The following is a 22974-nucleotide window of genomic DNA, read 5'->3' as shown; positions in this document are numbered from 1 at the left end:
GCGATGATACCTCCTAATATCGCTGCATGTATGAGAAATGACAAGCTCGGGGAGTCTTGCTTCTACCTTATGGGCCATAATCAAACTACGGTTTGTAGCTAAAATCAATATTAGGTGTTTTTGTGCTGTGGCCTAATTCCCTCACATTGCTTTCCGCTTCGCTATATTTTATATGTACAGCAACTCATTCCGAGCACCCTGCGTCCCCTGAATTGTAAGTACACCACAGGACACGTTTAAACCTCGCTTGTACCTTGTGTGATAGCCAGGTCGCCACGAGCCACATGCTTACAGCTATGGAAAAGCAGTGTGGTCCCCAGCTGCTGCCTGGAGATGCTAATAAGCAAAACTGCACACGTGATTCGCAACACAGGTTTCACCTGGAAATGACAGGAATCATGGCCATGCCCCAACCCACCCAAGCTAAGGAATGGAAATGCCATCTAATGGGAGATGCTTTGCGTGATGGCAAGAGAATGAGCATGTAGAGTGTTTGGCTTGGGGGAGGGAAGACAAAAAAGAGAAAAAAAAAATCAATTTTGAGTCATTGACCTCAGGACAGCCCACCTCGAGGTGGGTGTCTCGGTGCGAGCAGCAGGAAGCGTAGCTAATGCCAGCCGAGTGCCCTGCAGAAGTTACATTAAAAGAGAAAACAATAAGCAAAGAAAAGCAACGCTTGCATTAAGTCAGCACAACTACTTTAATGTTTGCCATGTCTATAATGAATCATTCATAAACATCCGTTGCAAATGACATGAGTAATTGTAGCTTAGCTACAGCACAAGGCTGGTTTTTAGAGCTGGGGTTGTTGTTTTAATTCTGCTTTGCAGTTTGTCTCACAGAGGTAGCTCAGCTGTATTTTACCTCAAATACTACATTAAAAATAATGGACTAGAGATTAGGTTTTAATCAAAGCCATCCTACATATTACAGTATCTTTCCATTGCTTTGATATGAAAAAATCATAACTTTTGTCATCGTTGTTTGAATCATTGTGGCAAAACCAAAATCTACCCTAGGACTTTTCATAACATCGTAGAACTAAGTGAGATTAAGTAATGTCTGAAAAGAAATGGAAATTGCATGATTGCAGTCTAATTCTCACACCTTCAAAATGTTATTTTATGAAGTGAAAACTTAATAATCAATTCTATTTTCTGTACATTTTCTGCACATTTTCTGCTATTTGAAACAAGGCCTTCCACACCTGGAAGGCAATTCTTTCAAAAGACTTTAAAGAAAAAAGTCATTTCCTAAAGGCCCTCTTTATTGGAAACTGTTAAAAATCAGCCAACAACCCGAACTACAATATCTTTTCCACTGGAAAGAAAGTAGTGTAACTGAAACTTTGTGAATTGGTCTTGGGGAAAATGTAAAATGCCCCATGACCAGAAGAGCATAAAGATGATATCAGCTTGGATCAAAACTCGGCTAACAAACAGAGCAGCACCAGTACTAACCTGTAACTCTCGTTGTTCGCAGTTAAATTAACAAAAGCTTCGGTTAGCCTTCGCTGACTGCTTTAACAGTTGTTTGTTTTTGTCACTAATGAAGTCTGAAGAGTGATAAGTGGTGTCACGGCGCCGCGGAAGGCATCGGTACCAAACACTTTGCTGTTATTTTCTTTCAGACCCCAGCAGTGACAGGAACAGTCCCGCCACAGGTTCACAAAATGTATCGGAAATGAAACCCGTGCCATCCAACCGACGGCAGCACCCATCATCGGAGTCCAGTTATCCACCAGACCTTCACAAATCATCACAACATGGGGAGAAGCGGACTTACGTTAGAGACCTAAAAGGCAGCAGAGAGTTTAGCAGACATCCCAATGAACACCACACTTGGAATGGGACTTCTAAAACCAATGACCACATGCCAGGCAGGAGGACGGAGAGGTCACCGGAAAGGAGGCATGAGAGGCAGGTGGTGAACGGGCAGAAGAGGAGGTCTCCCGAAAAGCGGAGGGAAGGGACAAGGAGTGCTGACAACACTTTGGAGAGGCGGGAACGACACGAGAGGAGGAGAGAGCTCTCCCCTGAGAAGCGCAGAGAACGGTCCCCCAGCCGACGGCGGCGGTCACTGGAGAGACTCACAGAGCCCAGGAGATCTCCTGACCGGAGAAGAGAGAACTCCCTCGACCGGAGGGCCAAGTCATCCGACCGGCGGAGGGAGAGGTCGCCCGACAGACGGCTCAGGGAGGAGCGAGCAGGCCACCGGGAGAGGGAAGACCCCAGCTGGAAGCACGAGCCGAGCCGCAGGCACCCGCCCGAGCAGCGCAGGAGGCCGTACAAGGAGTGCAGCACCGACCTCAGCATCTGAGGGGTCCCCGTCACCTTCCCCAGTGCTGTGGGAGTAGAGGAGAGAGTGCGGGAGCTGAAACCATCTAGCTTTCACAGGCGAGGAGACGTCCGGCACCTGCTGATCCTACAAACCTTTTATGCAGATAAAATCTTATAACAAAAAAAAAGTGTTGTGCCTGATGTATAATATTAAAGAAAGTATTTTTCAGTGTATGCTTTTTTTTTTTAATTACTTGCCAAATGTTGGTCCTAAAGGATTATAAAATTTTGTTTCTACATTCTTTGTAGATTTCTTAAGAATAATTCCTTTATTGGGCTTTCCCCCCTCCCCAATATAGTAAATGGGGGTAGCCAGTAATATAATATAGGCAAAGGATTTTATGACCAAGTTTGAATTATTTGATCCAGACTGTTCTCTAGTGACTCACTGCTACACTGTATGTAGAAAATTTTTTAAGGGGTGGGGGTGGGGAAGGAAGAAAATTGTTCATCTCAGTAGGAATGGAGCACTCCTGCTGAAGGAATTAAAAAGGAAAGAGACATATGTTCCTAAAATTGCAAGAGAACTGTTGGAAGAGACTACTGTTTCAATGAAGGATATTTATAATAATAAAAAATAATAAAAAAAACAACAACAAACCCACACAGCACAAGATGATTTGCGATAAGGAATTTCTAGTTTGTTTCATGAACAGTTTATACTTTCAGGCCCCCACTACAGGATGCGCAGAGGCAGAAGGACTGGTATCCACCATGCCTGTGTTGCACGCTAACGTAGACTGTTGATCTCTCATTAGCCTCAGCAACATTTAACGATATTTCATTAAGGCAGCCACCGCAGCCCTGCTCATCTTCTAGATGTATATGGACAGCAACCCGAGCATGCACGGTACTGTTTGTCTGCTTTGAAGCAAGGGAAGGGATTGGGATCCCAGGACAAGGCACAATTCAGTGGGAGCAAAGTCCTCCCTCTCGGAGTAGGTGTATTCCTTCTGCTCAGGCAAGACCAATGGGCTTGTCTTTATTTTGCCAAATTCCAAAAGCTCTCTTTTCTTCTTGCTCTATATTTAAAGGTTTTTTTTATTATTTTACTGGTTCATCCTTACTGAGACAAAAGGAGTGCACTTGCTTGGGGAAAAAACAAAAAACATGAATAAAATATGAAAAAAAAAAATGTATCAAAGGAAAAACACAGGCAAAAAGAGGCAATCGGTGGGACAACCTGGTTGTAGAAGCCTATCCATACTGGTTATATGCTGTAAATTTGAATTTAAGAACAGCAGCTAAAGGGAAACCTGCAAGTTTCTAAGTTGTATTTTTAAATTTGCAAGTTGTGTGGTAAGTCTGCTGTAGTACTGGTATAAGATTTTAATGGATTACTGCCTAGCTGAGCCAAAATGTTTGCCGTTACTGTTGGACCACTAAAGTAAACTGCTGCTTTTTACAGTGCATTGGTGTGTACATGTATACTGTTTCACATTTTCCATATGAACACACAAACATTGCAAGTCTATCACTGTTGTTGCCATGGTACTGTAAAAACAAAACCAAGAAAGAAGATGGCCGATCATTGTGTGTACAGTTTAAATTGTAATTAATAGAGCCTGTTGGAAAAAAACAACAAAACTGTTGCCTTTTTCTTGTATAAAAGAGGATTTATGACAAAATTTAGCTGTGAGGAATGTGATTAAGTGTTTATATTTCTGAAAATGGAACAAATTGATTCAGGGGATATATTTTAATATAAACTGAATCAGGTATGTAAAGCTGTTTTAAACTGGGAGACTATATAAGTAATTCTAAAGCTTTTGTTGGTTTGGATATCATTTCTTTCTTCATGGTGGGCCTGCTTATGTATTAAGCACTTGTATGCAGTCTATGTTCTTCAGTCATCATTTCTTGCAATGTGCTATAGACATAACGCTCTTTTCTGTGTTGATGAAAAGCAGTATGTGGGCCAATCTTTTTTATAAAACACTATGCATATATAAATACTACATTGTTCATAGCTTTATTTGACTTACTGGGTTTATACATAACACTAGTATGAGTAGATGTGGACTTACCCAGCACAAGCTTCTTTCCTTGGAACAGACACTATGTATATGATGTAGCAACAAAGAAGGAGAAAGTCTGTGAATGCTATTTTTATTATCAAATAAAGTTTTCCATACAAAGCATACATATGATTGTAGTGATAAGATAAAGGAGGAACCGCACCTTAATGTTACTTACTCATCCCTGTCTAAATTAGTAAACTGTAGGTTGCAGTCTCCAAGGGCGATCCATTAAATATTTATTAATCATCCATTAAATATATATTAATCATTTGACAAGCCTTAAAGCACAGGTTCCCAGTTTTCCAATATAAAATTTTCTTCCCCAAAATAATAAGCAGCTAAGGGTTTAGGTAAAGCAGGGTTTGTTCTTACGTCTCAGTTTTGTATTGCTGGTCCTTCGTAACACATCAGCCTATGCAGTGGTGGAAAATGAAGACAAGGCAGCAACTACTGTATTGCTGTAGCTGGGATTGATGCCATACATATATATGTATTTATATCTCTGTATAAATACATATATATATAAATACATATATATACACATATTACTAAGGCTCTATGTCTCCCATCTCTTCTTGAAATGTATGAAGACTGTTTTAAGTATTGCAAAACTGATTACTTTAAATAGATTTTTTTTAAACAACTTTTAAACATTGTGTAGTTTATCAGGCCCCACTCCTACGTTTTCCCAATCCTTCAGCTAACCTGCTGGGAGTCCAGGCATTTGAGAGTTGCTGGTGAATGGTTTTCATTTCTTTTGTAGAGGGGTTTGTCTGATGCAGCCTAAGTCTTTAAGGGTATAGCTGGGGTACTGAGAAGTTGTTGGAATATTTTAGGTGTGCATCTTCTATGACATTCAATGCCTTTTTGCTCTGAAATTATAACACATTGTAATGGTATAGATTGGTTCTGAATTTGTATTGTCTGCTGCTACAACTGTTTATCGTCTGCTATTACTACTGTTTGTCCTCTCCTTACATCGTAGCTTAGTTTAAATTACCTGAGAGAGCTGATCAGGTGAGTCTCAAGTTTGTAAGTGTATCTGTGAAGTGTTGAGTCTTAAGCTAAAGAAGATATTATATAGTTAATACTGAAATCACATTTACAGAAACATTTAATTAAGAAAACACTGTGAGTTGACAAAAAAAATAACAACTTATTCAAAATGCCTTGTTAGCAGTGGCATCCTTTCTACTGCTTCCAAACCCACTGAGAGCTGGAGCCCTGCTCTAAAGCATCAGCACTGCAGCTCCATGGTCTGTGATGCAGCCGTGTTCACTTCAATTAATTCCAGCCTCCCTTCTGGCCATAAAATATTTCTCAAAACTTCTGAAAATGAAAAGAAACCATTTTTAGGTTGTGACTTTGCTCATGTTTTGTCAAACAATATTCTACAGCTGTGAAGGTCCCAGAAAGATGAACTTAAGTTTGTTTCTGGTGAAGAACTGAAAAGGTTATGAAGTGGTAAGTGAAAAAGCTCTGTAGATTGGTATTGTTAATTTTGGGGTTTGTTTGGGATTTGAGTTTTACATCATCTTTATCAGCATTGTGTGGTCAGGATCCTGTGCCTTCAGTGTACTCAATCCCGTTCTCGGTGTAAGCGTTGATCAATACTTTGAAAGCTCATGGCTGCAGAGGGGGCTGATCAACCAGTGTGGAGAATTACGTGGATTTTGATCTTTTTGGTTACACTTGCAAGTAACATCTAGGTTAGCTGAGCTACATTTGCTGCCTTTATATCCTTTCACTCAATTCACTCCCTCTTGAATATTCATTCCTTGGCATTCGAGCCAGTGTTTTATTTAATAGTGATCTTGTGTTAAATCCATCTGCTGTGCTATGCTTGTTTTATCACTGCAATTGTAATTATAGTTACTGTTCTCCTCCTCAGTTTGATACCTTTTGTTACAACAGGCTTTCAGCTCTGTCTCTTCGTTGACTGTTCTACTGAAGAACGTTATAAATGGCTCATAGTATGTTCACTTTATTTGGCTCTCATAAATAGTACCAGGAAAAGATGTCGTTTATGACCTGCTGCTGCCATCTGTAAATGTGTGTTTGTTAGGCCTTTGGGATTCTCAAGATTTATTTTGAAAAAAAGGATTGGTAGGAACTAAAAAAACATATCCCAGTTTACTTAGCAGTTGTTGTAAATCGCATGAGTCTGAGATGATGCCAGTTTCTGATTTGGATGTGATGCTAATGCATCAGTCAGTGTTGCTTCCTGGGTAGGTAATGAAGAGGCAGCGACACCATGGAATTTCAGGACAGAGAGGAGTATAGAATACGTGCTGCCACATAAGAGCTGCTGCTTAATGCCTGTAGAAATTCAGTGGTTGGGATTGACCATGACATGACAACCTGCCACACACACATGAACGTCAGGTCAGAATGCTTTTCAGAATACCAGGCATATGTATTTCTTTTTCCTTACTCTCTTTCTTGCCAGGAGCTCACAGAAAGATTGTGTTGTACCTGAACAACACGCTGCAAAAATCTTAGGGTTTAGGATATCCTCTTCTCTTCCAGATCCCTATAAGAGGCCTTCAAACCACAACTTCAAATCAGCTCTTGGCAATTAACACACAGGGTGCTGTGATCTGAAATTTACCCTTTGAAATGCTCTTGTGAATCACAAATGGCCATCAAAGTTTTAAAATGCAGTCACTGCTGTGGACACAGAGTTTCTAAAATATTTGAAATTGTTGTTTCTTCCAGGGCCTGGCAAAGGGAGACAACACACATGCTCCTTTCCAGGAAGAATTGTGCTAACTGCAGGATTGTTTCTAAAACAAACTAAGAAATTATATCAAAATATAGGAAGTTGTCTGCAGAAGTGTCTGAATTCTCTGTCAAATACCCATATGTGGCTAAGGTCGAGAGCACATTCTGTCAACTAGGGCATAAAAGCCATTACAATCAAATGAAGTTTATGAATGAGTTCAGGCTCAGTCAGTATTTACCCCCATATTTTGGCAGAGTTTTGTGCTCAACTGGCTTTGCATATCTGGGTCTAGAGGCACCAACAGATGAGCTCTGGCAAGTCAGCAGAAAGTAAGGTATACTCCAGCCCTTCTACTTCAAACATCTCTGCATAAACCTGTTTTGGTGATAACGTAAGTTAAAATGATTCATTGAAGCAGCAGAGATGAAGACCTACCATCTATGTTGCTGACTAGTCAGTTGAGGAAGCCGGTTATTCTCAGCAGGTCTTCTATGGCAGCATGTGAATTGAAAATCCTCAGTTTCAGAGAGTTGTCTGAGCCTCAAGATGTTGAGGTTGAAGTGGAAGGGGTTTATTCTCTTCCAGGAGTCTGATTAGCTTTAATTTTGCAGGAAATAGTTTCTTAAAAGAGAGCTTTTGAGGAGATTTGCTGCAACAGGAGGTAGGGAAGACCAGAAAATGGTTTGCAGAGGAACACTTAAGCTCAGCATTAACTTTGGCCATACTCAAGCAAATCACAATTGCTGGCATTGTGCCTCAGTCAAGATTATTTGGTCTGGTCCTGAGATGATGTGACTTTGGTGCTGGCTGTAAGAAGAATCAGGCTTGTATTGAACGGGAATTCCACCTTACTTATGTGGCTGCTGTAGACCAGGCTTCACATCCATCCCTATGTCAGCTATGACCAGTCTTACATTTCTTCTTTCTTTCCTTTGCACTTGTCAGAAATTTCAGTTTTCAGATTTTCAATTTGTCCTCAGGGGTCTGAGCTTCTGTGGCATTACCTTGCATCTACTGTGAGCAAAGAGCATGTTTATGGATACATCTGTGGCTGAGCTTATTAGCAGTAATTTGCTAAGTCAGGAAAACTGAGTGGTGAGAGTGTCCCTCCAAGCGTGGTGACTTCCGTAAGGATGAATGAGATTTGTTGAATTAGCTGTCGTGCTTCTTTCTAAAGATGGTCAGAAACAGGAGTGTTTGGAGGAGGAAGTTGGCTGAGCTTCATTCCATATATGCTAGGAAAATATTGATTGGGTGTGGAAACAACTTGGAGAGTTTCTTGAGGACTCACGCTTTTGTTCCACATAAATGAGCCATTGCTTTTTGCATTGTTTCTCAGTAAGAGTCTTCTGGATCCTGTTTTTGCTTCTGAGACTTCACTTTGCTTTGGGGGCCCACAGGCGACTTCTTTCCTCTCTGATCCAATAATTGTTGCCACCGCTTTGAAGTGTTGAGTCTGCTGGCAAAGCCTTTGCCTTCGTAACCTTCGAACTGCAGTTGTGTAACACACGGCTGACTTCCAAGAACACAAGGCAGTTTCTCTGCTGTTCAGTACAGCACCAGACGCGATTAGAGTGTCCTGTTCCTACTCCTACTCCTCAATGGAAACAGAGGTCCTAACCACAGGCAGGGATTGCTAAGGAAAGAGCAACCTCAGGCAAAGGCAAGAAGCACTCTTTGAAGGTGCACCAAAGTACCACATCCTATGAGTTTCCAGATGTGACATATAAACTAAAAGAAGTAATAAAATTTGTGTGGCTGATTCACAGTACTGAATTCATTATTCTAAGAAATTTTTTGCTGAATGATTGGAAGACATTTAAAGGTCCCCATGCACATTATTTGCGTGATATTACTAACAGTAACAGAAAGAAGAGACTATAAAAAAATACATGGTATATGTTTCCTTGTCATGCTTTCCTGTATTAGTTCTGATTGGGATGTGTCAGACATCTGTTTTCCTTCTCCAGTCCCTTCTATGGTTGAAAGGATCACTCGATGAGACAGGTGTTTTTAGAGAAAGTGCTGGGGATGTCAAAAAGAAATCTTGTTGCTGGAACCTGAGAGAAAAATTCTAAACCATTTCTTCAGTGCTCCTTGGAAAGTATAATTTTATATATGTGATACTTGGTGTCACTTAATATAATTCATTTGCTACTTTGAAAGAACTTCAGTTCTTAATGAAAGAGTCTGCTAAGTCCAGCTTCCTAACATACATGGCACACATGGCCCAAACAGTTTCTTTTTTTACCAGTTGACAGGATTGAAAGTGAGCTGCCTCTGACTTTCCTTCTGCTTTTGGTACAGCTTGTCTGGAAGTCTTCAGCTTAATTGTGCAATAACAATGCAAAATATGCAAACTACAGAGAACTCTGGAGTGCTTAACATGACAACACACACATGCTTTTAATTATATAGAGCTCACGTCGGGAGCCTGGAAGAAACCTTTACGAGGGACCCCAAACCTGCGGGTTACATCACTGTCCTGTCAGCTGGTGCCTTCTAGCTGCCCATGAAGCTGGAGCATCAGGGGGTCAGAGGCAGCCTGGCTGCCTTAATTCCGGTGCTCCATGGCTTGACTGGTGGGCACACAGCTCTGCATTACCCTTGAGTGCCTGTGTGCATCTCCGGGACATCCCGGAGCCAGAAGTGAGGTTTCCTCCATGAAGACCTCCGAGTAAGGAGGACTGCTTCCTTTTGCTGAGAGCAGACTGATGAACTCTGCCATCCCCTGTGATATTGCATTAACTCAAATATTTTATCCTGAAATTCTGCTTATCTTAGAGATTAATCTTGGTTTGTAACTAATATTAATATTTACGATCATTGCTTCTGCTATTGCATTGCTTCAGCATATTGCAAAAATTCATAACCCTCTGCTTACTAAAGATTTAATTCATCAGCCTAACTCTTCTTATTCAAATTATGATTTAATAAAGATGGATCCTTCTTCTAATACAGCTTCATGGCATTTCCAAAGTCTTTAATGATTGACGTGTTTTACAGCCATGAATTCTCAGCGTTTTTTCATGAAAACTTCTATAAAAAGGATGCACTCTAATTCAGTGAGCCAAAAATAGACACACACTGCCTTCAGGTTTAGATGTGCTTTACTCCCTGTTTCATTGTGAAAAATGATCTGTGAGGATAGGTGTTCAGATGGAAAAGTCAAGTGAATTCTGTAGTAAAGCACTGAGAAAGAGGCAAATAGACTGTTGTTGTGAGCTTCATTAAAAGGTAGATGTATGCCTGTTTGCTCTTCTGCCCAAAATGAGGTTTAGGTTCCAGTATTTCTTACAGGCAAGTTTTTCTGCTTTGCATCACTCCTTTTGCCTTCCTACCTGCAATCTCCTATAGTTGCTAAAGCCTCATGATTTATATCACTGTCTAGCTGTATCTCTTTTGATAAAGTGGCATACAGTTGATTCCTTTATTTTCAGCATGCTCTTTGTCTTTATCAACTTTTACTGCAAACCATAGCAATTCATTTTTTTCTCAGTCTCTGGTTCCTACAAGGTTTTGTGCAAAAGGCAGGATGTTGTGAGATTTGGGGCTTCATTTATCAGAGCAGAACTGCATCAAGAGTTTTGCAGCAAAGTGGAAAAGTTGGGAAAACTGTGAGAAGCTGCACCAGCAGATTTCATACATCAGGCTGTTAGCAAAAAAATGATTTTCCAATTTTGTGCAAAAACAGAGCAACTTTCGTTTGCATGAAGTCCTGCCAAACTCACATTAGTTGTGTTTAATTTGATTGCTTGGAGCCCAGATGAAAATGCTTTTCAAATAATTATTTGTCTGTAATCATGGAGATCCTGATTCAGAAAAAGCCTTGCTGAGGACAGCATGCAAGCATATGCCTGAGTTCTGTTGATGTCGAGGGACATAATAATTTAATTAAAAGCCTTCCTGAGCAAGGTTTGGAATGTTTATAGGAGTTGTAATGACCATTATTGTCTCAGGCTGTGCCAGAAACACCACCACTTGCAGTCTCCTGATTAATAGTATTCACGGTTTCCTGTCCTTGGCTTTTTTCTTTACCATTGCAACAAGGATCTCTACATCTCGGACTTCTTCCACATGTGCTATCAAGTGTCAGTGACCCTTGTGCAGAATGAGCACATTCAAAACCTGGTTGTATCTTTGCATCCCATTGCTATCCTCCCCCTCCCCAGGAAATTCCTCTTCATGATGCCTTCCCCACACTTCTCTGCTTATTCTGCTCTGCAGTGCTCATTTTCTCCAGGGTGGAAACTGGCTTTACACTGAGGATGTCCATTCATCTAGGTATGCTGGATGAGAAGAACATCTGTTCTCTCTCATGGTGGTCAGAAGCAAATATTTAGAGTGTTTCTTTTTGCCACAGGTTCTCATGGTCCCTGTGCTGGGCAATATTCCCAGTATTGCTATCATGGTATTTCCTAGCTCAACATCTGGTGTGTACTCAGGCTCGTAGGACATGTTTACATCTCGGGCATCACCAGATCCTGGCTGAGGAGGATCAGTAGTAACCGAAGCATGCAGACCTGGTGGATGAAAAGCTGGCCATAAACTGGCAGTGTGTGCTTGCAGCCCAGAAGGTAAAACGTATCCTGAGTTACATCAAAAGAAGCATGGCCAGAGGGGTCAAGAGAGGTAATTCTGCCCCTTTACTTCAACTCTGGTGAGACACCTGGAGTTCTGTGTCCATCTCTGGAGCTCTCAGCACAGGAAATACATTGATCTGTTGAAGCAAGCCCAAAGGAGGGCCACAAAAAGTGTCAGAGGCCTATAACACCTCTTCTATAAAGACAGAGAGTAGGGGTGTTTCAGCCTGGAGAAGGCTGCTTATTGCAGCCTTACAGTACTTAGAGAGGGCTGATAAGAATGATGGGGACAGATGTTTTAGTAGGGCCTGTTGCAGTAGGAAAAGGGTTGATGGTTTTAAACTTAAAGGGTAGATTTAGACTAGCTAGAAGGAAGATATTTTTTATGCTGAAGGTGGTGCAACACTGTCATGTGTCGGCCAGGGAGGTTGTAGACACCCCATCCCTGGAAACATTCAAGACCAGATTGGATGGGGCTCTGAGCAACCTAATCCAGTGGAAGGTTTCCCTGCTCATGGCAGAGGGGTTGAACTGGATGGGCTTTAAAGGTCCCTTCCAACCCAAGGCATTCTGTGATTCTATGACCAGAATGGTTTGCTGCATATACCCTTCATACAGCCCTCTGCACTGTCAGTGAGCACAGTTTTGTATTGACATTCAGGTGCCAAAAAAACCGGGTAAACAGAACTGTGCAGGTATTTCCAATAAAATAGTATTTCCATAGCAATGAAGTAGTTATGTACTACACTAATGGTCTAGAGTTAGCAGAGAATCAGGAAGAGAAGCTGAAGATTAAGTATTTTCTATGGTGGAAGTGAACCAGAAATGCTAAGGGAAAGGCAGATGTTGAAACAAAGATAAAGCCAAGTGTACAAAAATCTATTTTCTTAAAAATGCAACAACAAAAAGAGGCCTGTCAGAATGATAGGCAGGGTAGCATTTAGCTCTCAGTGACTAAGTTAAGAACAAAAAGACTGCAGAACCCAAGCAAAATTGAAAAATAAACAGCTGAAGAGAGATTTCTGCTTGAAAGATAGCAAAAAGTTTTTGAAATTTTCTTATATTTTGCCAAAATGTTAACCTTTGAACAATCCCACCTTCCTAAAAGCTTGCACAAAAAAACACCTACCCAAACCCAAAACCCAAACCCACAAAAAAATCCCCAAACAGCCCATCTTTCAAATGTTACAGTGTTTTCCTCTCTTGGCACACCCATAGGAAGACCTGACAGTGCCAATGTTTTGATGTAGCTTGAGTGTAAAAGATAAAGCAGAAGAGAAGTACCGAGGAAACAGAAAAGCTTGGACTGCTTCACCCCCCACGCTCTGATTTTCTTTCCTTGCATATTTAGCAGGGTTAGAAGTAGGTCAGACTCTCCCCGCCATGTGCTGAAGCTGCGGCTGTGACATTAGCCTGGAGCTGCCTCTGTCTGCTGTCAGTTTTCAGGGCTGGTATGAGGTATCTGGTGGAGTCAGAGAGCCTGATCTTCCTCTTGCAGGCCACAGCATAAATCAGAGGGTCTCTGCCAAGGCAGTGGAGTAAGGGCGTAAGGGCATGGTGAGAGATGAAGAGAGCACGGGCCAAGTAGCTGTGGACACTGCGAGAACCAGAATGGAGCTGATCTTGAAGGGATGGCCAGGAAGGACTAGAAGGGTCTGTGGCACGAACATCACTCACCTTTAGGGCAGGAGGATCACAGCAGAGCTCATGTTTTTGGGCAAGGGAGGGTTTCGTATTCCTCTGCCAGAGGCAGCCAAAGGCTTTCTTATTGACATGGACAGGGATGCTCACACTGGGTTAAATACGAGTCTGCCTGTGTCCTGCCCTTACTGAAGAGAAAACAGAGCAGACCTTCTTCTCTGCATGAAATAATACACACGTCATCACACTTGGTGGCCTTTTTTCTTAATCATAGAATCACCAGATTGGAAGAGACCCACCAGATGATCAAGTCCAACTGTTCCTATCAAACACTAAACCATGCCCCTCAAAGAGCACTGCTGGACTGAAGCCTGAGCCAGGTGCTTGCTGCCAGTGCGTTAGCGTTGCAGGAGACGAAACACTTGATGCTAAAAAGACAGCAGTTCCTTGTCAAATTCTGGCTCCCAGCTATCAGGCTTGGGGCAGCGAGACTCACTGTCACAGCAGGAAAGGTCGGCCTCGAGGCTGTTGCCACCAGCAATGGAGGCAGCCCAGTTTCTGTGGGACCTCTAGGCCAGAGGGTCCTGGGAGAGGTTCTGAAGGTGAGGAGAAGACAGGACCAGCCCGGCTGCTAGGAACAGTCCCCATGTCATTCGCTGCTCCTTTGTTTCTGGTCACATCATCTTAACTGGTCTGTCTCACTACCAGCATCCCCTCATGGAAAACTGCCCCGTGTTGCACAATACTCCCTGCACCTGATTAATAGTATTTTTTATTTGATAATTAAGTTTAAAGGGCAGACCAAAGTCTGGTAACTGAAGTTTCTTGAGTTTCTGAAATGAACCTACATTTACAGGGAAGAGTAAATCCTAACATCATGATGCTGCAGCAATATGTTAGCCCTGATAAATGGATCTTTAACAAATCAGGATCGACATTGACAAGATGAGAGATTTCTTTGTTTCTTTATTATTCAGAAACATAAAATAAGTCAAGGGGAAAGGATGCCATTTTCCAACATGCCTGCAAGAAAGTCTCAAAGTAAGTGCACTCCACAATGCTTGCTTGTCACAAGAAAGCCTTGGAGGACATACAGATGTTGGGTCTGAAGCTAGTAAGAATGTACCTCATCTTTTTTGATGGCATATTCTTTTATACTTTGCTCTTTCTCTAAAGATTAATAAATCAGGATTGTGTTTTCAGAAAGAAGGATAATCACAGTACCTCACCCCAGATATGTTGGTCAGGAGGTTGGTGGGGTGGGACAAGTGACATCTAAATTAGGTTGCAGCATTCACTGTCTAGATAATTTCCTTCTGCACATTCATTGTGTTAAGTTCTGATCTCATGGGCCTAAACTTAGATGGTGTGAAGACTCTGGTTTGCTTTTCTTACTGTCACCTAGGACAAAATAGTGGATTTCTAGAATATTTTGATGATAGTAGGATGTAAGGAGGAGGAGGAGTAAATATGACAAGAGAGCAATCTGAGCATCTCCCTCAGTTTTGGCTGAGTTGAGCAGTGAAATGAAGGCAGTATATCAGTCAATACTGTTGTATAAAGGACGCAAGATGCATCTGTCATGTTTCACAGTCTGCAGACGCTATTATCCTTTGTGAAAGGCAGAATATTTCACTAGGAGTATTCAAACCATCCCTGTTCTGCTGGATATTGTTGAAATGGGCTCTCAGGTTCAGTATCCCATCAGCCCAGCTGTGCTGAGTGGGGTCTTTTGCTAAGGCCCTGCGTACAGCAGGGACTTTGACTGCAGAATAAATCCTTCCTGGCAACACACACCACGTCAGGGAGAATTCACAGGCTCCAGCCCTGTGGCATGTTCCCTGAGGCAATCATGGCAGTGAAAGGGTGCTGGAGAAGGTGGCACTGGCTCAGAGAACTGACAGTGAAGCTCTCCAAATCTTAGCCTTGCAAAGCAGCCAGCACTGAGCTGAGCAGGAGCTCTTAGAGACCTTCTAGCTGAGAGCCAAGCAGTGACGATCCAAAAGCTGAGGATGCAAAGCTCAGTGCACTCCCAGCCAGCTGCAGTGCATGGTTCAACTCAGGAATAATGAGACGACTGGCACCGAGGCTGGAGAAGAACTGCTCATCTCCTGCATTTTGTACAAGGGCAAATGTATTTGGCAGCAATGGGTGTGACAGCCCTGAGCAGATCCTGATTTCTGAATGTGCTGGTTCCTGGCTTAGAAACTAGACACCTGTGGTAAATTTGTATGCATGCACACACACAGAGTCCCCAGTGCCCCATCTCCCAGGATTTCCTGCCTGCTAACCACAGCCAAAGCCTATTGGGTGTTTTTCCACCATCAAACGAGCGAATCTATTGGGTTCCTTCAATCAAGATTTGAATCCATCAGATCACCTGTCCTTATCTAAATGCAGCCTGCTCTCCTGTGTGCTCCTGGCTCTTGGTAGGCTTTAGCTGTACCTGCAAGCACAGCTCTGAACTTGGGTGTGCTCTTTGCACATCAGCAGTCTCTTCTAATGACAGCTGTAAAGTCCCCTATGACTTAGAGATGAAGAGGGAGATGGCTTTTCTAAACCTCACTCCTTTGGGTGAGGGTATTTTTTTTTTCCCCATGAAACACGTAATTTGTGTCAGTTCAGCCTTTGAAGAGGATTGCTCAGGCTGCAGTTTGGACATGGGACGCAGACATCAAGCTGAGAAGGAGATCCTCAGCCTCTGGGCACAGAGAATGGGAAGACAGATGGGCTGCTAAAAATGCTGGTGAGGTCAGAGTGCAGCAAGACCTTTGGTCGTCTCTATCTCATGCGTCATTGTCACATGCGTCTCTGTCACATGCGCTGTTGACCGACACAATACAACACCCCTGCAGTACCTTGGGGCCTGATGATGAGAGCATTGGAGGATGCTATAGGCAGTTGTGAATTACGGGAACCCATCCTCACAGGAGAAAGGAGGCTTCCAAAACCACTAGGAACCTCCAACCCTTTCGGACCCAACCTGCAGACCATGTCCTTCGGGGGGATGGAGGGGAGGTGCGAATCCAATGTTGCATTGGCTGTTGGGTGGCAGCATGCTGGGCACTGCCAGCAACATTATAATCAATATTATCTATCAAGCATTCATGTGTTCATCTTGGAGAGCTTGAAAGAGTTATGAATCTGCTGAGTGCATATAGGGCTGAGGTGGAGAGCACAAGAACAATCATCATTGTTGTGTCAGGCAATATATTGTGGCTGGCTTGCCAGGTGGAAAAGTGAATGTGATTTGTCTTTTTGTTTGCTTTAGTGAGGTATAAGAGACTGTTTTGCTTGCTCAGGTGTTTTGAGTCTTTTAACTCTGCCTTTTTCTTGCTGGGTTTGGGAATTAGCCTCTTAAGTGTTTGTGCATTCCTCCTTCTCAAACTGGAGGTTATTTGTGTGTTTGTTCAGAACGAAACAGGTCTGCTGTGTGTGATATTGCTTCATGCTCTCATTGATTGCTTTGCTGCTGCTGCAGTTTTGGAGGGGAAGTGGCACAAAGAAGCTGAAGTAGCATTTCTGTGAGATGAAGAAGTGTGCTGTTTATTCAAGAAGCTGTTGCCATGTTTGTTAAAGCAGCCTTGGTTTGTATGTGTCTCCTCTTGTGCTGTAAGAGAGGAGGGTGAAAAGAAAGCATTCCAGTTTAGGCTAAAGAACTCACAAGCAAGAAAGATCCTGAAAGAGAGACAAATATATACAAACAGCAGCTGTATAGTGGCTAAAGTTTTGGCCTTGCTTCTCAAGTGTGCTGTCTTCCTGCTAGGGTGGCTATCTGCTTCTGCAACAGAATTAGTTTGCATCTGGCCAACTTGGAGCCGGGGCCCGGAGCATGTGTCTGTCAGTCCTCATCCATGCAGTCATTCTGTTAGTGTGATGTTAATGCCATATGTGCAGCTGGTAATAATTTTTAGAGAGAATTATTGAGTTTGACACTGACATAGTAAGGATTTTGAAGGGTACCTCCAGACTTTGTTCCTGCAGAGAAAAGGAACCTTTCAATAGTAGTTCACCATCCAATTTACGTAAAGATGTCACAAAATATTCCCTCCATGTAGCCTGCATCAGTACTGGATGGGTAGAGGACCTTTTTTTTTTTTTGTTTCTTAATTTACTGGGAATAATTCATTGGCTGCCAGCTGTGCTTGTGAAATGACTAGGTGCATCCCTCAGAAACAAGCCTGACAATCCACTCAGCACCCAATTTGGCTTTACTGCATCTGTGCACTTGTAGTCACTCTGTTATGCAACCTCTGTGCCTCTACCCACAGTCTGTTGGCATTCATTTATTCATTTGATTTCAGCTTTGCATGCGGCAACCACTGTCATTTCCATATTACGAAAGGAGGCAGGGAACACGTTGACACAAGGCTTGGGCTCATGTCTACGCTGAGAGAGCAGCTGGGGAAAGCTCTGTACTTGTCAAGGAAAAGAGAGTATTCAAGGGCATCTTCCCTTTTGTGGAGGCTTTGTTAGGAGAGATGGTCAGAAGTGGGACTTCCGTTCCATGAGAAAGGTTGGAATAAACATTTTGTCCTATTTTTGCAAAATACAATTCCAATTTGCATGGATGGGAAGAGGCGAGAACGTTGCAATGTTTATTCAAAATAACCTAAATGCTCTGATACGTCTGAAACAAAAAATGAGCCTGAAAGGCCAAGTAAGAAGTAAATCTTCTTGCTCTGGGTGCTCCCAAGGGCCTGGGATCCAGTCTGCCTTGGTGAGGTCTAGAATAAACAGTGAAGCTTTTGAACATGGCACTCTCAGCTCTGCAAAACAGCCTGGAAGCCCCAAATTCCTAACAAAAGACAGATCTTCCAGTCTCTCTGCCCTACAGCTTTGGTGCCTAGAAGTACCCATCATGGCATGAGGAACGGATGGCTTGGTGTAGGCATACAAAAAAAGATTTAGGAGTGATTTTTGGACTAAATGGTTCCATGTTTGCCTGGGGCTGTGGGGAAATGGACTGCAAAGCTCTTGCTTGATTTCTCACTGTATTCATCTGTCTAGCTAATGCTCTTCTTTTCCATGTATGTTGCCTACATTTGCCTCTCTCATTTCCAATTTGATCTATCAGCTTGACACAAGAAATGTGTTATGGGTGCATTTCTCATCTGTATTACAGGATATAAGCTGCCCTTTTATTTCCACCACTTGGAGAGGTGAGGAAAGGTTGCCAGGCACCCCACAAAAAGGTGAGACCAGTAGGTGCCCTTTCATTTTGTGTGATTGTCTGCTTGTCCTGGAGGGAGATGGATCTTGGCTGAGACACAAAACCCACAAAACACCTATTGAGTAATCTTCTGGAGGTGACAAAGGCTGCAATGATAAGGGAAAAGAGAAGCTTCCTGGAGGTGAAATGCAGGTCACCTGGAAACACGGACTTTAGCCTTCCCACATCTTCGTTTTGCCTCCTGTCACAAACTGGCCAAAGTTCTGAAAGGACCTACTTTATCTCTCCATAGACAGGAAACCTTCCTCCCTGTAATTTTTATCTAAAGTAGTTATGCTGTAAAAATGTGATGACTGCTTCTGCAGCACTCGCCTGCTTCCATAATGGGATAATTGCAGATAAAGGTAATGTGTTTTTAATTTCATATCATTATTAGGTTGCTGGTAGGTGAATGTATAGGAGATGGTTTAATAAAGCAATTTGAAATTTCCTGTAGCGAGCCCTTGGAAGTGTGTATCAGCCATGAGTGAAGAGCACAGACTTAATCAGTATTTTCAGAATTGCTAGAGAGGAGGCTAGGAAGGGAGGTAAAATGTGATAGCCTGTCTCTAGCTTTGGTGGGCTGACAAATGCTCAGGGCCAGGGCTCAGCCTAGGGAGGCAGCACTTCTGCTCATGCTATTGAAGCAAGACTAAAGAGCTGTGGCTTCCAATCCTCATTCTGCCCATTCTGTAGCTCTTGTGCCACAATAAAGGGAGACCAAAATTATTCCCTTGCCTCCTGCTCTGGAAAGTCATTGATAGGAAATATTCTTTGAGCACCTGTGGGCGTTGGGTGTAGCTGAACTCTCTGTTGGTATCTCCTGGGCTGACTAAGGAACAAGTCAAGTGCTCAGCAAACTTGGACTTTGATGTCTCCTTCCACCAATGAAGGAAAATGCCTTTTGCTTAGTCTGTCTTGCAGTGTTTGATGTGAAAGATCAGCTACTATGTTCCTGCCCTCTGCCTGTAGAGGCTGGTGACGAGAAGTCTGGTTGCATCTGGTCTCTCCTCTGTAGGGTGCATAGCCTGATCAGGAGAATAACAGGAGCTGTTCCCTGTAGGTAGGCATTGCATTAAGAAACAGGCTCTTAGTTCTTCATCCAGTGTGTTTTGTCCACAGTCCTTTCTTTACACAAAAGGATTTTTTCCAGCACTGACAGCATGAGTGTTTCTCTGTTATTACATTTCTGCTTCAGTCGCCTCATTTGGAGAGGAGGGAATGCAGCATAATGCTGGATCTCCAGCTCCCTAACATCTCTTTGATTTCCCATATTGTCCAAAACCTCTGTCGTTTCAGTCAATAGCATACTCAGCCCTTCAGCCAGGCAGGGCTCATTCATTAGTCTTCAGATATTTGATTCTTTATGCTGTTCTTTTCTTTACATTTTTACATCTGGCTTACAGCCATATTCTTCACCTTATAGAAACCCTACCCAGTGTGTTCACATCTTAGTGGAAATACATGCTGTTTGCCACACGGGCTCTTCAGCTGCTTTCTTTCAATTCACCTCTTGTTAGAATTCAGCCTCTTACTCTCATACCAGGCAGGATTACTGTAGCCACATCCTGCCAGGTTTGCATGTTCAAGAAGTACAGTATCCCATGAACATGGAAATAACTTTAATAGACTTGAATATTAAGAGAGTGCAGATTCTTCTGCCTATGATGGGTGTTTGACTCTAATTGAACTCTTGAAGATAGTGTTATTATCATATTCCTTATTAATGTTTGGGTAAAACCAAGTTATTTTAGACTAATATTAATAAAGAAAGAAATTCCTTTGTTTATGTTTATGCTTTGTGGCTCAAATATATAATAACAAATTCCGTCTGTTTAATTAATGCTCACAGTGCGGTGACAAGGTCTACCCAGCAATACAGAATATGACGTTTGACTCAACAAATTGAAAAGTTATGATAAAAAGTGATTAATGCTATTTAAAAAAAGCAATTACTATTTGGCATAAGGCAGTTTTCAGTCTCCTCCTATTGTCAAGGAGACGCAGGCTGGATGTAAAAGGCACTTGATGCTGCTGGTGCTGGGTGAACTGTAAATGTTTTATGACTTCCCTCACCTTAGAAAAAGCGCAGTGCTAACCTGTCACAGGAGCACATTTAATTGCTCTTTGACAACATTTTCATTGTTGCCTGAATATGCACTGCAGCCCTGCCTTCACCCCCACCCCTGCCCTCAGAGCTCTTGACATTAAAAGCTATTGATGGATGAGCTTGTTTTGACTAATTTTGAATCCACTTGAACATTCTGGGTTTGAAAGTTCAGTGCTGATGTAGCTGAGTTCACATCCTGAGGGAGAGGAGGATGCTGGCAGAAGGGGAAAGAATTCCAATGGGGAAAAGTGGTGGAAAAGAGATAAAGGTAGTGTGTGGAGACATCAAGACCCACTTGATAGTGGGAAAGTATCAGAGGCAGAGCAGAGAATGGAAAACTAAGTACAGTATTTGTGTGTAGGCACGTATATGGTTCATTGCTGAAGCTGTGCTTAGCAATGGGGTTTCTTCTTGTCTGAAAAGTGATTTAGTCAGGAAAATGAAATCTGTTTTGTAAAGAAAAATCCAAGTTGTACGTGTGATGGCCTGAAAAAGCTGATGAACTTGATCCTGTGTTCCAGACCATGGAAACTCAGGTTTTTGACATTTTAAAGAAGTCATTGCCTCTCTCCTCACCTTCTCCCTTTTGCTATCCTAGGGCAGAAACACAACCCTGATGGTTGCGGGAAAGGCAGTTCTCAACTAAAGGGAACTGAAAAATAACAACAGACGCATTGGATTACATAAATTCAGGTGTTACCTAAGACTCAGCTGATTGCTCCCACACACAGACAGACCATCCACTCCTGCAAAGGTCTTCCCTGCAACAGAGCTTGTGCGATCAAGCAGAGGAGGCTCAGGAAAAGTTAGGATTGCATAAAGCAATCTCTCGTTGCTTCCAGCAGCCCTTCCAGACTGAACTCCCTTTCATCACCATTCAGAAGTATTAATATCTGCACCACTCATTGCATCACATCTAGATGGCTGACAGCATATAATAGAGGTCAGAAAGGATTGTAGTTCTTGGTCTCCACTTCACTGGTCAGGAACTGGCTGGTGTAGATGAGGCATGCTTGCAAGATTATGATGGTAATTTGTAAGCCTTTGCTCAAAGCACTGCAACTGAATCTGTTGTACAAGTGAAGCTGATGGCTGAAATCCAAGTCTTTGATAAATCACTTTATTGCTGACCTAATGAGTTCTTCATGACAAGAAGATTTCTGCAGCAGCTCATTCAACAAGCTATTTTCTTTACCGGTGGTCAGGACTGAAGAAATGATTGCACACAGAACAACTAGGAGGTAGGCCCTTTTAATCAGAATCTTACTTGTTGTAATCTAAAAGTAAGAATTCAAAGGGACCATAGTCATTTCAATTACTTTCTTGTTAAAACAAAAACAGTTGTTGAGTGATAATTCTGTTACCATGTAGCAAAACAGTCCCATGCAAGTCATTCCAAAGTTGACTTCTCAAGTGCATAACACCTAGACCTCCCATTTGCAAAGCAATGATTTCTGCAAACTCCTTATCAAAGTCCACTAGCTGGCAGTGATATCTTGGTTAGCCACCAAAATACAGGTGATCACAAGTCATTTGCTCCCCTTTTCCACTGACCAGCTTCTCTTAGAATGACAGGGGTTGTTTAGCCTTGAGAAGAGAAGGCTGAGGGGAGACCTCATTGCTCTCTATGACTACCTGAAAGGAGGTTGTAGAGAGGAGGGTGCTGGCCTCTTCTCCCAAGTGACAGGGGACAGGACAAGAGGGAATGGCTTCAAGCTCCGCCAGGGGAGGTTTAGGCTAGACGTTAGGAAAAAATTCTTTACAGAAAGGGTCATTGGGCACTGGAACAGGCTGCCCAGGGAGGTGGTTGAGTCACCTTCCCTGGAGGTGTTTAAGGCACGGGTGGACGAGGTGCTGAGGGATATGGTTTAGTGTTTGCTAGGAACGGTTGGACTCGGTGATCCGGTGGGTCTCTTCCAACCTGGTTATTCTGATTCTGTGATTCTGAGTGAAAACAATATTCTCTTGTGTTCTACTCTTAACTGCCTAGGTCTTGAAGCATTTGGCAAAAGTGGCTGGTGTCTTTTCTCCTTAATTACAGAAGGGAGAACTGAGGCAGATGCCTACTCTACCCTGTTATCTCACTCTGCCTTTTCTTCTGGATTCCCTACAGCACTGGAGCCCACTCTCTTCACCGAGGCCTCCTTCCTGACTTCAGTGTAACAAGCAGATGGAGCTATTTGAGGCCTTTAAAAAATGGTATGTTAGATGACTAATTATTGTGAGGTGACTAATAGATAATGCTTCTGGGCAGAGATGTACCTATATTACCCAGTCATCACTACATTTGCTAAAAATGAGGAAGAAAAAAAAATAATTTTTGCCTGAGCCGGAACTTTATCC

At 42.6% G+C, this 22974-nt stretch overlaps 1 protein-coding gene across 23 annotated transcripts in view; it reads left to right on the top strand.

Annotated features, from left to right (window-relative positions):
• Window positions 1–4480, top strand: part of MAGI1 (membrane associated guanylate kinase, WW and PDZ domain containing 1) — a 353601-nt gene extending 349121 nt beyond the window's left edge. For 20 of the 23 annotated variants that reach the window (XM_069865461.1, XM_069865453.1, XM_069865466.1 and 17 more), the window contains one exon: window positions 1631–4480. In XM_069865461.1, the coding sequence (XP_069721562.1) occupies window positions 1631–2319 (689 nt within the window). In that variant the 3' untranslated portion in view covers window positions 2320–4480. Of the gene's footprint in view, window position 1; window positions 91–1630 lie in introns of all 23 variants that reach the window. The other 3 variants (XM_069865469.1, XM_069865464.1, XM_069865463.1) reach the window with 1 other exon arrangement.
• The last annotated feature ends 18494 nt before the right edge of the window (window positions 4481–22974 follow it).

This window comes from Phaenicophaeus curvirostris, chromosome 11, assembly GCF_032191515.1.
Source record: "Phaenicophaeus curvirostris isolate KB17595 chromosome 11, BPBGC_Pcur_1.0, whole genome shotgun sequence".
Taxonomy (NCBI): domain Eukaryota; kingdom Metazoa; phylum Chordata; class Aves; order Cuculiformes; family Cuculidae; genus Phaenicophaeus; species Phaenicophaeus curvirostris.
The sequence above is the reverse complement of the archived record's forward strand: the minus strand, read 5'-3'. Positions and strand labels throughout refer to the sequence as shown.